The following is a 17,135-nucleotide window of genomic DNA, read 5'->3' as shown; positions in this document are numbered from 1 at the left end:
AGCTGGAAACACAGAAATAAATACTTTGAAACATTGCAGTTTGAAATTCAAAAACTGGAAAAGTAAAAATAAAACCAGAACATTTAGTGAATACTCAGATAAAGCAGTAACTGAGGAGAGAGAAACAAAATTAAAATATCAGGCCAATATCCATCATCAGACTTAGAAACTGAGATGAAAAGACCATATTTTCTTACTTTATGGTTCTGACCAAGTGTCATTGACCCAGATCGTTTTCTACTTTGCTCTCCACAAATATTGCCTTAGCTAAGTAGCCCCAACATTTGCTTCTTTATTTGGAACTCTATAAAAATACAATTTATATGTGGACAATTTCACATTTCAGAAGGAAACACAATGCGATTCAATTCAACTGCTAAAAAGCCTTTCACATACAAATGGAAACTTAGTCATTTATGGAACATTCTTCAAAATGGAAAGGTGGTACAAAATCTTCATACTTCAACAAACTGATCCAAACAATTCCAGTTTAGAAAATGGTAATTTGAGGTCCTCAAACTGCTTTTGCAAACTGCAGTCAGCTGCATCTTGCACTGTGAAATTTCCAGTAAATGTAATATAATTCATTATTTCAAGATAAAGGCTAAACTGAATTATTTAAGCATTATATGAAATCTTCAAAGTTCAATCAGCCCATTGCTCGGGAAAAGAGTCTCTCAGTTAAAATGTGATTGGGGTAGAATCCATAGGGAAGAAATGAGAATACTGAAAAATAAGCAGCCAGCTAAGCAGCTTCTAGAGTCGTGCCACTAGCGTCTGATCTTGACTGCAATATTTGTACCTCGTCCTATACTCAACCTACCATCTAATAGAGGAATCATTTTGTACTACTTGTGTTGGGAGCACCCAACTTTTGATTAACTTTCTAGTTTTTAGGTGAAACATGCCCATCTCCTGTGGCTCCACATACAGACAACCATCTTGATCCTTAAGGGACCCTATTCCCCCCTTTGTGATGTCTGTGGAAGTCATTCCTTTGGATCTAATGGAAATGAAGGAGGATGATACACTGGATGCAAAAGCTACTTGGGTGAAAGCCAAGGATGAAAGGAACTCCACCTCCATTTGGTTTGATGGGTGAGCAGGTTGGGGGGAGGGGGTACAAGAAATAGAATACAAGAGCATTATCAATTGACCATCTAAAGAGGAAACCCACATTTCCTGAAAAAAGAAAATATTTCAGATGTCCCAGATGGAAGGCCTCAAATTGAAAGTAAAGGAAGCAGAAAGGAAGAAATGGAAGAAAGGGGTGGCATTCATACAAAAGACCGGGTGAGAAAAAGTTCCATTAAGTGTAAGAAAATACCTAAGAAGGAAATCAGGAAGGCAAAAAGAAGACCTGACATTACTTTGGCAGATAATGTGAAAGTAAATCCAAAGGGTTTCTCCAAGTACATTAAGAGTAAAGGGACAAAATTGGTCCCCTTGTAGATCAGAGCAGTCGTCTATGAATGGAACCTCATGAGATGGGGGGAGATTTCGAACAATTTTTTTTGCATCAGTATTTACTCAGGAAACTGGCATAGTGTATAAGGAAGGAAGGGAAACAAGCAGTCGTGGCATGGAACATATAGAGATTAAAGAGGAAGAGGACGTGCTTGCTGCCTTACAGCAAATAAAGGTAGATAAATACTCCAGGCCTGACATGATATTCCCTTGGACCTAGAGGGAGACTAGTGTAGAAATTGCAGGGGCCCTGTCAGAAATATTTAAAGTGTCCTTAGCCACAGGTGAGCTGCCAGAGGACTAGAGGGTAGCTCATGTTGTTTCGTTGTTTAAAAAAAGGCTCCAAAAGTAAATCAGAAAATTGCAGGCCGGTAAGCCTGACATCAGTAGTAGATAAATTATTGGAGGTGTTCTGAGAGATCAGATATATAAGTATTTGGACAGCTAAGAGCTGATTTAGGATAGTCAGCATGGATCCGTGTATGGTAGGTCGTGTTTAACAAATCTTTTATAGAGTTTTTCAAAGACGTTACCTAGAAGGAAAAGCTGTGGACTTCAGTAAGGCCTTTGACAAAGGTCTGATGTGGGAGGTTAGTTCAGAAGCTTCAGACACTAGGTATCCATTGAGAGTTTGTAAACTTGATTCGAAATTGGCTGAATTGGAGAAGACAATTTTTTTTATTTTACACAGAACTTGCATGATTTTTCCATTCTGAAGTGTCTCCCTACCTTCTGGGAGTGGCCATTCACACAGGAACGACCAAATATCCATATCATGCTACGCATTTAGACAGAATACACAAAGTGTGGTAATTAAGGATGCGGACTTGCAATGCCGCTGCGGCGACGTTAACCTCGACGTCTGATGTATGTGGGATGAACAGTGCTATTCTGGCGACACAGAGTGTGACATGAATTGCATGTAATCAATACGTGCTATTCATTATGCCAGCAATTAACTTTAGATTGCAGGCATTCTGGGAAACTTACTATGGGTTGAGGAGGTAAAATATCCGAATGGGAATACCTTCTTATTCCTGTTCCAATCTTTTTTTTTTAAAAGACAGATTGCATTCTGGGAAAATGCAATAATTTTCTATAATGCAGCGGTTCTTAAAAATCATAAGAGAGTGGTAGTGGATGGTGGCTTCTCAGACTGGAGACCTGTGACTAGTGGTGTGCCTCAAGGATCAGTGCTGGCACCATTGATATTTGTTGTCTATATCAATGATCTTGATGATAATGTGGTAAATTGGATCAGCAAATTTGCTGATGACACTAAGATTGGAGGCGTTGTGGAAAGCAAAGAAGGCTTTCAAAGCTTGCAGAGGGGTCTGGACCAGCTGGAAAAATGGGCCAGAGAAGGGCAAATGGAATTTAATCGTGAAGCATTGCATTTTGGAAGGCCAAACCAAGGTAGGACATACACAGGGCATTGAGGAGTGTGGAGAAACAAAGGAATCTGAGAATACAGATACACAATTCTCTAAAAGTGGTGTCACAGGGTTGCGAAGAAAAATTTTGGCATCTTGACCTTCAAAAATCAAAGTATTGAGTAAAGGAGTTGCAATGTTATGGTGAGTTTGTATAAGACATCCGTGAGGTCGAATTTGGAGCATTGTGTACAGTCGCCTAACTACAGGAAGGATATCAAGATTCAATTTATTGTCATTGTAATAAAATATATTACATGAAATTGCTTTTGCCCGCTGTAAGGCAGACAGATTCGCCATCGGCAGAAATTGCCTGAAGTGCCTCTTACAGTCAGAGAAAGAGAAGCAAAAATAAAAAGTCCCCACAGAATCACTGAGTGTCTGTAAATTCACCTCCAGCACTCCTGCAGCCACACAGAGTCCAGTCCAAATTGAGAGGGTGCAGAGAATATTTACTAGGATGTTGATGGGTCTTCAGGAGTTGAGTTACAGGGAAAGATTAAACAGGTTAGGACTTTATTCCTTGGAGCATAGATGAGGGAAAATTTGATAGTTTACAAAATTATGAGGAGTATACACAGAGTAAATGGAGTAGGCTCTTTCCAAAGATTAGGAGAGATAAATAAGAGAGGACATGCCTTTAGAGTGAAAAGGGAAAGGTTTAGGGGGAATTTCTTCACTCAGAGCGGTGGGAGTGTGGAACAAGCTGCCAATCTGACGTAATAAATGTGGGCTCAATCTTAAATTTTAAGAATAAATTGGATAGATACGTGGATCTGGAGGTTTATGGACTTTGTGCAGGTGAATGGGACTAACGGAATGATGTTTTTGCACAGACTAGAAGGGTCGAATGGACTGTTTTCTGTGCTGTTGTGTTCGATGGTTCGAATGGAGCTGTGGGAGTCTGTGGGTTTAAAGTAAATGTTGGTGGATTTTTTTTGTCTTCTGTGATGGAGACAGTGAAAAGTATAGAAATGGTCCAAGTGAATTGGAGGGAGGGGTGGAAATTAGTAGTGAAGGTGATCAAATGAACAAGTTCCACACAACTGCAAGAAGCAGCACCAGTACAGTCAACAATGTGATGGAGAAAGCATTGGATGAGCTTCCACTAATGATAAGTAGCCTAACTTTCTGCAAGTAGAAAGATATCTGCTGGGTATTGTTTCTCGGCATCATTTGTTACATTTTCCAAGCCATTCGTAATGAAGGCAGCTGATGAGAATAAAAATTGAGCAATTGCTGAATAAAATACAAAACTTAATTGGGTGTAAAAGGAAGGACCCATACAGTCTGTGGGTTGTTGGTGACTTGGTTTCAAAGCACTCACACAGGCTGTGGGCTGCTGGAGACCTAACATTGGAACTGGGATTCTGAAGGCATGAAGGATTCCTGAAGGGCCTTGAGCACTGAAAGCTTCCTGATTTTTAATCTGAGGTTTGAATATGGAGCTCAATTTGCCAGTAATTTGAACAGGAGTCCGTGAGGCTGTCGGAGTTCTGGAGGACAATCAGTTGGCCCTTTTAGAGAGAAAAAAGGCTAATGTAAATTCAGAGATTCTCTGTCTTTATATTGTTGCATTTGCCTCCATACAAGGTCCAAAGGCAGATGGGCTGCTGGAATACACTCAGCGTAGTTGTTCCACCTCCTCCAATAAAAGGAATGCCGCTGAAAGTGGCTGCACAGGGGAGGGATGATGGCATTGCAATGATATCATCAGCCCGTGACCCAAGCACCATTTTTAAAGTGAAAACACACAATGCTAGAGAACTCAGCAGGTCAACAGAGTAAAAACGCATAATGCTGGACCAATCTGCAAATTCTGCGCTTTCACTTCCGTTGACGTTATGGTGGTGGGAGGTGGTACTGTACCACTCACCCCGCCTCCCTCAGCTCTGGAAGCTGGCTCCTGACTCTGCGTCCCATTAAGGCAAAGCGGGATCTGCAATATAGGTCGTTACCATAAAAGGTAAATTTGCCTTTCTCATTCACTGGAGCTGGCTTTAATGCGGGATTTCAGCATAAAAAGGGTTAGTGTCTCTGAAGGGATTCTCTTTAGCTTCTCTTATAATGTTTTTATTGGGGGGGGGAATCTCTTCTTAATGGGGGTGCCGGGTGCTGTTTTGGTAACTGTTTTACCAGCAGGCAAAAGCTGAAGTGTATCATGTATATTACTTTTTTGTATTATTACATTACAATAAAAGGAACATTAAAAAGAACTTTGAAAAGGTAGTTAGACAAAAATCTCATGTTGCACGCCAGTTAAATATAGTACTGGACAATGGGAATTTATTGCAACACTATTTGCAAGCCTCAAAGAAGCAAAATAAAAATTCTATCCAGATAACAAACCTATTGAAAATTATCTCATTACAAACTGTTAATTGCTATTATTAATGGGATCACAACAACTGTTTCTATTAACAATGTCCAAAGCCAACATTTCAATAAAAATATTTACATAAAGTACTAGTCACTACTCAGAAATATGATGCAAGATCAACTCATGAGACGTAAATGTACTTTAAACCTTGCCAAGTTTGTTCAGAGCAGCTACATTTTACTTATTTGAAGATTTAATAGAAGAGCTTACACAAAATGTAAAATACAGAAGCTTAACATGGAGAAAGATTGAGGTTTTAATGAATAGAATGCAGTCATTCACGTCATCCAGCTCGTACACTCGACAGGGAACACAACATTTAGGATTGTTCTTAGGTATAAGGATACCAGGGGGAAATATTTGCAGCTTGCCTACTTATTCCAGCTTTTGACAAGCAGGTTTGACTCCCTTTGGCTCAATAAAAGCAAGCTGCCTATTAATTATTTGTTTTCCCCACAGATCTGAGGTTGATATTCTTGACCAAAATAATAACACTTGGTAAAAAAAAAGGTGTAAAGTGAAAACTCAACTGGCATGGTTGGCGTAGCACAACGCCTTTACAGTGTCAGTAATTGGGACTGGGATTTGAATCCCTCACTGTCTTTAATGCGTTTGTACGCTCTCCCCATATCTGTGTGGGTTTTTGCCAGGAGCTCTGGTTTCCTCCCATCATTCAAAATGTACTGGGGGTGCAGGTCTCTAAATATATATATTTTTAAAAATCAACCATTATTAAATGACAATTAAATCATAAAAATCATAAAATTGGTCACTTCATCTCCCCACCCCACCCCTTCACACCCCCCCTCCCCCACCCCAACACCTCCATTTAGGGCCACGAACAGATCTTGCAAGTGAGATTTACATGCACATCTTCCCACCTAATCTAGTGCAATCTGTGCACTTCATGTGGTCCCTTCTACCTTGCTAATACCAAGCATAAGGTAACCGCTTTGTTGAACATCTGAGCTCTGTCTATGGGTCTAAACCTGAATGACCAATTCTTTTCACCTTTTCCACAGATATGTCCGCTTTCACTCTCATTCATTGCCAGGATTAAGTAAAACAAACACATCATGTTCCTCCTGAAGAGCATGAACACTGATTTTTCTAATTTTAGATAACCCCATCTCTATCTGGGTCTCCAGCTTCCATCTTTTCTTTAACCTCTGTTTTACTTTTCAAAACTTTTCCCCCCAACCTTCCCCTTCCCTTCCCTCTGTCTCTCCAACTCCAATAGCCTACCTCCACTTTGTACCTCACCAGTTTCTTCCACCCCTTGATGTAGTTGATATCTCCTGGTCCCACTTTAGTTTCGATAATGGATTGCAATGCAAAACGTTGACTGTTCGTTTCCACCAATATATGCTACCTGATCATCTGAGTTCCTCCAAGCAGCTCATTGTCTCATCCTGACTTATTATCTCATCATTTAGCAGTGCAGCAGCCTACAGTTTAAAAATTTTGCCTCCCTTTTTTTTTGTTCACATCTTTGGAGGAAGGTCTTAGGACAAGAACATTTAGATTCAGAAGCTACTGACAAAGCCACAGTCAACCCACATAATTGCGATAAATTCCAAGCTGGCGAGACGTAATAAAACTACAAAACAAAATACTGGTATATTTTAACCACATCAGTCACAATTGTTGATCATTATTTCAAGCACTTAAGATCAAGCTCATTTTTAAAGCTTACAACAAGATTTTTATTGTTAATGATGTACAGTTGGTAGCGTTCATGCCACTGATTCAGAAGTTTCCAGTTTCATGCAAACTCAAGGCACTTGAGCTCACTGCAAAACTGCTTCAAAGTTGCATTTGCTTTGCGTGGCCCAAGAGGATCTATATAAATGCTCATTTGTCTTTTTAATTCTAACATATTGGTGCCAACAACAAGCTGAAAAGTCAACTTCAGTCTATTGGTTACCCTCCAGAGCATTACTAACCAAATGTTAATCTTTGTAGTGTGGGTTGTTAACACAATCCAGTAAGGCATTAAAGTCAAACAACACTGCAAGTAACATTGCAAGATTAAGAAGTTATTTTTCAAAGCACGGAAAAAACCTATTACAAAATACTATTTTGTATACATCTTAAAATGCTACTCTTTATCAGGAAATTAAACCTACTACAATTATTTAACTTTCAGTCCTCTACTTCTCAACAGGCGCACACAGAATATCCGAAGAAAACAATTCAAGCGACAAATCTAAACATGTGACAAGAGATTTTTTTTACAACTTACAAGCGGATGAACGTTTCATATTTTACTGCAAATTGGAAAGTGTACTCATCATCAATGCACATCACACATATTTACTTTGTTTATACATTAATTACTGTGTAACTACATTTGAGAGAGCCTGAGTGCAAAAACAAAAGTTGCTGAATCCAGTTATTTTCTTGATTCAACTATAATCTTCAAGGCTAATACATACAAAATCATTGATAACCCAGAGCAATTTTTGCTGCATTTTTCCACACTTTTAGTCACCAGCTACTCTGCAAAAGACAAGTAAGTGGTCTACCTCAGGACTTTCCCCATAGTTTGCAGAACCATCTTGTAATTCAATCCTGTTTTCTGTTGTCCATGTAATGACCTGTCTTCACTATGGTTTAAATGATCCACCATAGTAATTTCCCAGTCTTCAGACCTCCTTTGTCTCCACAACTCAAACTAGTTAAGCCACATTTACATCAGCAATGATCTTCAAACAACCTTCAGTTTTCAGCCAATCAGACAAGAGTTGTCTGGTTTTGGCATGAAAGGACAAGCAGTTCATTGATTTCATCAACAGCTCAAGCCATAAATCAAGGGAGTGTCTACTAAGAGCAGGGAAAACTTTCAGCATATCACTGATAATAGCTGCACAGAATTTAAAAGAAAAAGGGCAGTAACCAACTTCAACAACAACATGCTCCTCTCAACTCTACTGATCGTGTGATTAGACAAGCTACTTTCACTATAAGGATTTCGCAATTGTACCTGCCCAACTTACTTATTTCCAGGCATTTTTCTTTGCCATCTTACTTTTGAATTTTAAAAAAAGTGAACAACTTTCTTGGTTACTGTCAATCCATCGTGAAATGTGCAAGCACAAACTGGGACAATGGTTATAAAGCAAGTTACACGAGGAGAAAATTATACAAGTTTGACTGTTTTCAGCATCTTTCCTCGATGGGACATTTGGCAACTTCGCACAAAAAGCTACAAGTTTAAAATCGATCTTAACATTCAACTTTGCAGCATTCAACGAAGTTACAAATGAATGCATCCAGCTAATCTACGTTTTGGGAATCAGGAGAGAACTCCTCACACATACACAGAAGAAAACTTACTTTGCATATAGAATATTTTTTTAAAAACACGAATGAAATTCAATTTGGAACCAAGTATTTCTGAACACAAAAGAGTGATTTAGTAAAATGACATCAAAGCACCAGTACAAGTGGGTCATCTAACGGTCTTAAAAATATTTAGACTTGAAAGCTCTTTGCTTGAATGCAAACACAATATAGGCTGCTGGCTTCACTGCAGTTGTACTGTTTGTAACTTATACATGATAAATTAATAAAATTGCAGTTCCATCCTTCACAAGTAGATTTTTTATCAGCAATAAAATGAAAATCTGATGACACCATGACTGAAATAAAAACTCAATGCTGGAGGTCAAACAGTGTCTTTTATGTAGCAATGATACAAAACCAACATTTCAAGCTTGAGCCCTTCATCAAGGTATTTTTATTTTAGAATTTTATATCAAATACCTTAAATATGTTTAAAATTGTAGAGCCTACATATAGAAGACAGAAACTTTCAAACTTTTATTCGTAACTCTGCTGTCTGCAGTTTCATCTCAAGGAAACAAATGGCTAACACCATATGCTGCAATAAAAATGACTATTAAATTTCATTTTAAGTTGCAAGCATCACATGCAAATCCAGCATTCATTGTCCCTCCATAATTTCCATTATAGATGGCAGTGCGCCACCTTCTAAATGCTTTAGCTTATGCAGCCCTTTTGATGATAGCACAATAAGCTTTTATTCAAAAGAAAATTAGTTTTGGTACTTGGAAAATCATGGAAAAGAAAAAAAAAAGTTCTGATGAAGTGTTTCGATCCAAAATGTTCCCCACGGATCCTGTTCCTCCAGACTTTTTTTGCTCGAGATTCCAGCATCTGCAGACTCTCGTATCTCCAAAATAAAACTTTACGAATATCCTTTATCTAACTTCCAAAAGAAAGAGGAACCCAAGGTTTGAAACAATTTCACATAGCATATATTAAATTGGAATTGGTGGCAAAATGGCTCCAAGAAGAACATGCAACTGCACTTCAAGCCAAACATACACACAAGCACAACAACAAAAATCCTCAGAATGATTGCATAATGGAACCATCACTAAACCTCATCATATTCTGACAAAATTACGTTTTTCAGCAAGATTCGATGAATAGGAATTAGGAAATGGAATCAAGAACATTATTCTCTCAATTTTCTACTCATATTCAATCACAGGAATTAAAAATTAATTTTCTATTAAAGAATGAACAGATCAATAACAATAAGACAAAAATCTACAGACATTGTCTTCATATAATCTGCTAAACTTGAAATACCCTATAAATTTACAATATAAATTTTTGTTTGAATTTCACCTCTTACTTTCCCCAACTTAGAAATCTCTGACTTAAGATATTTTAAATACTTTGCTAAAATAGCAACAATCCATCATGCAGATTTATTAGCATGTTGACAAGCCAAAAACTAAAAATATGACAGCAAATTACATCCACTATTTAATCTGAACGAATTATATCTCCAAATTTGATTGTTATCTTCAGCATTTATTTGCATTATTATATCAATGAAGTATAACTTCCAAAAACTAATTCCCACATGTATCCCTCTAAACTTCCACTCTGGCTGCTGCAACAACAGAGATCTTCCAATGCCAATCCATTTGAATTCCCTGCCCCATTCCCATAGTGACATGTCTTTCCATGGTCTCATGCAATGCCAAAGTGAGTTCTCTCGCAAATTGGAAGAACATCTCATATTCCGTCTGGACACCCTCCAACTAGATGGCATAAAAATCGACTGTTCCAGTTCCTGTTACCCTCTCCCCTCCCCTATCCCTGCCTCCTTTCCTGTAGCTCTATCTCTCTCACTCTCTTTCCCTATTGTTACAGAGTTCTGTGTTGTGTATTGGCCTGTGTTGTGTGGTTTTAATATTAAAAAGTGACAGTTTGCCTTAGAGAGCCAAGGTGAAGGTGGACTGCTGAGAAAGTGGGAGGCGGACTGAGCATGTGCAGAAAATGATCTAAAAATTTCTGGACTTGGGTGATAAACCACCACTGGGTGGTGCTGTGGAGTGGAAGAAGGCCCAGAACATGAGTCATGGTCTGGAGGACAGTTTAGAATGTTGGGATTTCAAAAATGAACGTTCCGAAGGCAGCCAGAAGGATCTGGACCAAGCCAGTGGTTCCTCTCTCTACAAACAACACGAGAAGACGACTTCGAATTTTGTGCTCTCTCTCTCTCTCTATCAGAGATCTTTTGGCTTCAGTTTACCAAACAAACTGAATTTTGTTTAAGATTTTTGCTTCGGTTGAGATCGAAGTTTTGTGAGTCTTGAGTGTTTTGTGTTTGTTTTGTGTCTAAGTTTTTCTGTGGGCTGGTTGGAAATATAACTTAGACTTTAATTACATATGTTATATTTATGCTGGGGAATTTATTAGTTTTACACTGTTACAGAAATTTGCATAGTAACCAGTGGGCATTGTTATAAAAGGGGGGTTTCTGAATTAAAGTCTGAAGGTGAATTTTTGTTAATAAAGTAATTGTTCAACTTTACCCCTGTGTGATATGCCTTATTTGTGGTTGCTGGTTTGATCTTGTAACACTATCCCTGTGTCTCCTTTCTTCCAGCTCCGCATTCAGAGAGCCTCCCCACAGCTTTTCTCCCCTATTCTACTATCCATGTTCACATGCAGCCTCTAGGCTGTTGTCCAGTGCTCCTCCCTCTGCCCTTTCTTCTCTCCTCCCCTTCTGGCCTGTATTTTTGCTTATACCTTGCCCCAAATCATTGGTTACATCACTTTGCCTCCTATGGATGCTGTGGGACCTGCTGAGTTTCTCTAACACTTTTTTTTGTATTAACCTCATTCCTCAAACATTTAGAATAGACTTTTTTGCCTCTGCTTTCTGTTCAACTACATTATTTTAAGGTGGAGAGTCATTTTTTTAAAATAAGGATATCATTACCTAGCTCTAACATCCCATCCTTTTTTCAATTTCAGTTATGAAATCTTCCAGGGGTTGCCTTATTAACAACAATGCCACTGGTTTGCAGCTTCCACCATTTTGCTCCCTTGCAATTTGCTTCATCCTAGCAAGGTGATCAGAAATGGCTCCATAATCACACTTTACTAATACTGTGGGCCTGTAATGTTTGATTGATGAAGATTGATCGAGTTTTTGTGTGAGATTTAATATCTTGGATTGGTAGTGCATTATCCTGCAAGAAAAAAACTCCTCTTTTCCCATTCTCCTTACATTAATTGCACTAATTGCATTTTAAAGTGCTCCCACAAATTCCTTTTCTAAAACAAAAATTAATTGGTATCATCAGTAATGATCTTTCGATTTGGTTTCTGCTTTGTATTTTCAGATAGCATCCTCTGATCTTAATTTGTTCTTCTTATTCGCATAAAGAATATACATTATTCCTGACCTAGCCATGAACAAATTACCCATAAAAATGGTTAAATACGAACATCTGCAAATGCTGGGGTCAAGCGTAATATGCTGGAGAACTCAGCAGGTCACACAGCATCAATAGGAAGTAAAAGGTAACAATGTTTTGGGTCTGGGTCCTTCAGAAATAAGGAAAAAATTGAATGAAAAGGCAGGGGAGAAGAGAGGAGAGGCAGAGGAAGGAACACAGGTTAGTGGGTAATAGATACAAGTGGGAGGGTAGGAGAGAAAGAAATGATAAGGAGAGAGGGCAGAAGGCTAACAAGGGTAGCTTTACAGTAGAAAGAAGGAAGGAAAGGTGGTGGAGAGCTGGAGGAAAGGCAATGAGGAAAAAAATCAGAGGGAGGGCAACGGAAATTGAAGAAGTCACTGTTAATGCTGTATGGATGGAGACTGCCATGACTTAATACAAGATATTGTGTATTGATCAACTTACTGGAGAAACTCAGGTCACACAGCATCCATAGGAAGTAAAGGGTAACCAATATTTCATACCTAACAAAGAGCCCAGGCCTTTGAAAAACTATAAAAACCATTAAGACCAGATTCTTCACCCAGGAGTAACAATGCAAGAGAAAAGTTCACACAATTAAAATCTTACCTTCAGTTTTTAACCAAAGTTTTACCTTAACATCCCCTCAAAAGATGTTTCCTTAGTTTATACAAAGTCCTCAAAATGTTAGCGGGCTTCCAGTGCCAAAAATAACCATACACTTGAATAATTTATTTACTAAGTCAAAACTGAATTCCATTATTCAATTCTGGCGTTTAATTGTTTAGCAGATTTTTTTTTAAACAAGACCATCGTTGAATTAAAATTTTAATACAAATTTCAATGATATTCCGTTAAAAATCAGCCACAAGTGATAATAAGATGAGAAAGTAAAATATAATAGCACTTTTATAGCACCTGGAGTTAAATTCAGTTTTCAGTCATGGGAATTTGGTATTTTAATCACTTGCTGATTAATTTTACGATCAGTACTTCAAATGTGGTGAATCCTCCATTAAAGACATTTGTTCTGCAATATGAATCATGTTAAAGTGTATGTATTGATGTATTATTAAGACTAGAACAAAAAGGATTATTTCATTTTTCAGAAATTTAGCTTTGAGTCATTGACAGGGCCATTTTTGTGAAGAACAGTATAGTCGCGCCAGGACATGGCTCAAGCTCACATCTGTCTAGGTTACTTGGCTAGACAGGTTGAAACAGGAATAGTTTTTTTTAATTCAATTCCTGCAGAACCACACGTGAACCAGCTTCTTTCAGTCCTTTTCACCTCAGTGTAAACAAGCCCACAGAAACTTGCTCTGTCTGAGTAGATCAGTAGTTTACACTGAAGGTTAATACAAACCATCAGAATGTAAAACTGAAATAAACACCACGAGTGGCACAATGCCCTCAAGTGTGCTACCTTCTCGTTTTGGAATTCAAGTGGAATTCTTCAGAGACTTGTGGGCAGTTCAGCAGTTTCTTACTGGCTCTGGATTTGGAATTGGCCTAAACTCCTCAACATTCAGCTTAGAACAAGATGCTCCTCTATGTGAACCAAGTAAATATAGAATCATAAAATGACATGGTACATTCTGTCCAACATGTCTGTGCTAGCACTTTGAAAAGAGATATTCACTAATCACTTTCCTTCAATATGGTTCGACAACTTGGAATTATCAACCATTCCCATTTTTATCCAAAGTTAATTCTAAAATTTCTATTGACATTGCATGAAAGTGTAGTGGAAGAATTCTAAATCATTACAGCAAGTTTGTATATTTTAAAAAGGCATATACCCTCCAGGTCTAAAATTGATTGCTTTAAGTCTGTATTATCTGTTGGCCAAAGCCTTACCTTCTAAAAATATTGTCTCATGATATTAAAATCTTTATAATTTTGAACAACTTCATCAAACCTTAGCTGTTCTGTTCCAATGCAGAAAATGAGAGAATCTCTATGTCGCCACACAAAACACAAGTTCCTCAAGTTTGTATCATTGGTGTTCAATTTCTTCTGCATTCCCCCTTCATTTTTAATATGCTTTCAAACCTGTCCCTACATTGGAATATCACTCAAAGGCATAAATGGCCAACTTCCACTCTTTTTCTAGTATTTTTATAAAATGGGAAACACAATTCCCTTCCTCTTTTCCTCAATGCCATAATTTATACAATCCTGTTGCTTGTTTGTATCTTTTTCAGAGCATCCAAGCTCTGTTCTGCAATTAAAAACAGTAGAGGTACATTTTGATTGAAACTAACAGTGGAGGTCACTTGAAGAGACTGCTTCTTTTTAAGCATGTCTAGCAGTGAAGTTACTTGGAGAGACCAGTGCCAGGGTCTTAGAAGCTTAATGGAGGCCACACAGTTCAAGTTTTGCCTAAAAAAGGACCACATGTATGTACTCTGACAATAAATCTGAACTTTGAAGATTTGGGTGTGTAGATTTAGAAGAGAGATGAGGAGGCACTGCTTTTTCCTCAGAGAGTAGTGAATCTCTGGAATTTTCTTCCCAAGGAAGTAGTAGAGGCTGCCTCATAAAATATATTTAAGATAGAATTAGATTTTTTTGATAGAATGAAAGATTATGAAGGCAGATAGGTGGCAGAGTCCACAGCCAAATCAGGCATGATCTTACAAAGCAGGCTCAACAGCCCAGATGACCCATTCCTGCTCTTATTTTTTGTGTTCTTCTACGGCACAGAGATGAATGATTTGTTTCATTTTGCAAAGATTTACATGCCACTAAATCTCCATCCTTATACAAAAATAGTCGGCATGGTTGGTGTAGCGGTTTGCGCAATGTCTTTACAGCGGCAGCAATCGGGACCGGGGTTCAAATCCTGTGCTGTCTGTAAAGAGTTTGTATGTTTTCCCCGTGTCTGCATGGGTTTTCCCCAGGGGGCTCCGGTTTCCTCCCACTATTCGAAACGTACCGGGGGTGTGAGTTAATGGGGTGTAAATTGGGCAGCGCGGACTCATGGGCTGAAATGGCCTGTTGTCGTGCTGTATGTCTAAATTTTAATTTTAAATCTTTTTGTGTAACATTCTTCGTCCTCGTTCATAAGCTTGTCCAACAACCACCCCCCAAATGCATCTTTACTACTTTCTCCATGCTTTTACTAATATTTGCACAAGGAGATTTCTTTCTAAATTCCCTGTATCAACAGTACTGAGGGGGATATGCTGGAAAGGTTCAAGTTCCCAGCAATGTACATCATCAACAACCTCACCTGGCACATAATGAAGTAGAGTTGTTGCTATGTTTTCTTGATCATAAGCTTAAGGAAATTTGGCATGTGCCCACTGTCTCTTACAACTTTTACAGGTGCACTACACAAAGTATCCCGTTCATATTCATCACAACTTGGTACAGGAACTGCTGTGCCCAAAGACCACAAGTTACAAATGCTAGTTAGGCCATAATACAAACCAATCTCTCCTCCACTGATATTTCCTGCTCCCTCAGCAAAGTTCCAAATAACCAATCCCCCACTCCACCCCTCCCAGGCCACACTCTCCCCATTCCACTGGGCAGAAGACACGTGAGCACTTGCCCTTGCAACACTCCACCCTGCAACGTTTTATTATTGCACTAGCTGATGTACTTATGGGTGACTTGGCAGGAGAGCGTGCTTTTAACTTTATTGTGGGACACATTGCAATGCCATTTCTCACCTTCTTCCAGAGGGTACTGTTGCCCTTTGCTTTACGTTCTGATGCCAGCTAGCAATTATTGTGTTTATACACTTCCTGACTCTGCATTCACCAGGCCTTATAGATTTTTGTGAGGTTATGCCTCTGCTACATTTTCTTCAGATTATTTCAAGCGTGCAAATGTAAGGCATCTGAACCAGGGGGTTTCATCAGCTGAAGACACACAGAAGACTGCAGATGCTGGAATTTGAAGCAAACAGACTGCTGGAGGAACTCAGCAGGTCAAGCAGCATCAGTGGGAGAAAAAGAATAGTCAAATGTTTCAGTCTAAACCACTCCTTCAAGATCCGATGAAGAGTTTCAGCTCAAAATCCGTTTCATCTACTGAGTTTGCTTAGCTATTTAATATGATTTTTTTTTCCTATTTCAAACACATTACTTTCTTATTACCCCATATCATGCTCATCGAATAAAAACTACATCAAAATAATGGTCAAATATTTCTGCCATCTCCCTAGTACTTGTGTGGCTCAAATTTGGTAAGGTTGCCATTACACACAAATTCACATCAGCATTATGCTTCAAACAGAAGAATTGATTCCAAAATATTTCACCCTCTCCAATTTCCAATTCCATGGGGATTCTACATAATTTTATACTGGATTATTGCAAAATATTCCATCCACAGGGCAGAGGGCGACCCATCCAATGTTGATGGCATCATGGCTTACATTAAGTACTTTTGGGATGGTAGGGGAGGGATGAACACTGTGGAAGGGAAAGATCCACAGTTATGATAGCACAAGACTTCATACTAAAATAGTCAACACTATACTATTAATTGGAAAGAATTTTATACTTAACATTTTTACTTAAGACAGTTTTGATATTTCATCAGAAAATCTCCAAATGTGTGCCGATCTGATTACTAAAAAACCTGAAATGTAAAAAGGTGTCAGTTTAAATCAGCTGGCATTTTTTACACAGAGACAAGCAAACTATTCCAAAAAAAATTAGTATACTTATTCCGATGTGGTCGTTCACACAGAGGCACTTTTACACAGCCTTCCTGTGTTGCGAAATTTGTCGCAAGGTGAACATGGGTGGACCCTCCAAAAAACGTGGTTGGACATTGATGCAAATGTGCAACTTATGTCCAATGTACAACGTCACCATGTGGACATCCTAAGTGAAGTCAAAATTCTGCGACCAAAAGATCCTCAGGGAGGAAGAGGAAATGTCTCAAGATTTTCAGACCGTTGCGAAGGTGGTAGCTACTTTGCTTAGTTTTTTGCGAAAAAACCATAATGTGCTGTGTCTCCTGCATGCCTTCGTGGCATGGAGATGCGGGTTGTGCACTTGCAAGGAACAGGTTCAGTTGCTGTCACGAGCTGAACCCATTGTTCAGTGACCAAGTCACTGGGAACATCGCATTCAT

The 17,135-nt window shown here is 38.6% G+C and overlaps 1 protein-coding gene across 7 annotated transcripts in view; it reads right to left on the bottom strand.

Annotated features, from left to right (window-relative positions):
* The window catches only part of LOC138743999 (MOB kinase activator 2-like), a 138,382-nt gene that overhangs the window by 25,687 nt on the left and 95,560 nt on the right, over positions 1-17,135 (bottom strand). Inside the window, exon 1 of one of the 7 annotated variants that reach the window (XM_069899528.1) lies at positions 7,809-7,961. The exons of 5 other annotated variants lie outside the window; for them this stretch is intronic. In XM_069899528.1, coding sequence (XP_069755629.1) covers positions 7,809-7,912 — 104 coding nt within the window. In that variant the 5' untranslated portion in view covers positions 7,913-7,961. Of the gene's footprint in view, positions 1-7,808; positions 7,962-17,135 lie in introns of those variants that run through there. One more of the 7 variants, XM_069899535.1, reaches the window with a different exon arrangement.

Source organism: Narcine bancroftii, chromosome 1 (assembly GCF_036971445.1).
Source record: "Narcine bancroftii isolate sNarBan1 chromosome 1, sNarBan1.hap1, whole genome shotgun sequence".
NCBI lineage: Eukaryota > Metazoa > Chordata > Chondrichthyes > Torpediniformes > Narcinidae > Narcine > Narcine bancroftii.
Note: the sequence above shows the minus strand (reverse complement) of the source record. Positions and strands in the feature narration are given on the sequence as shown.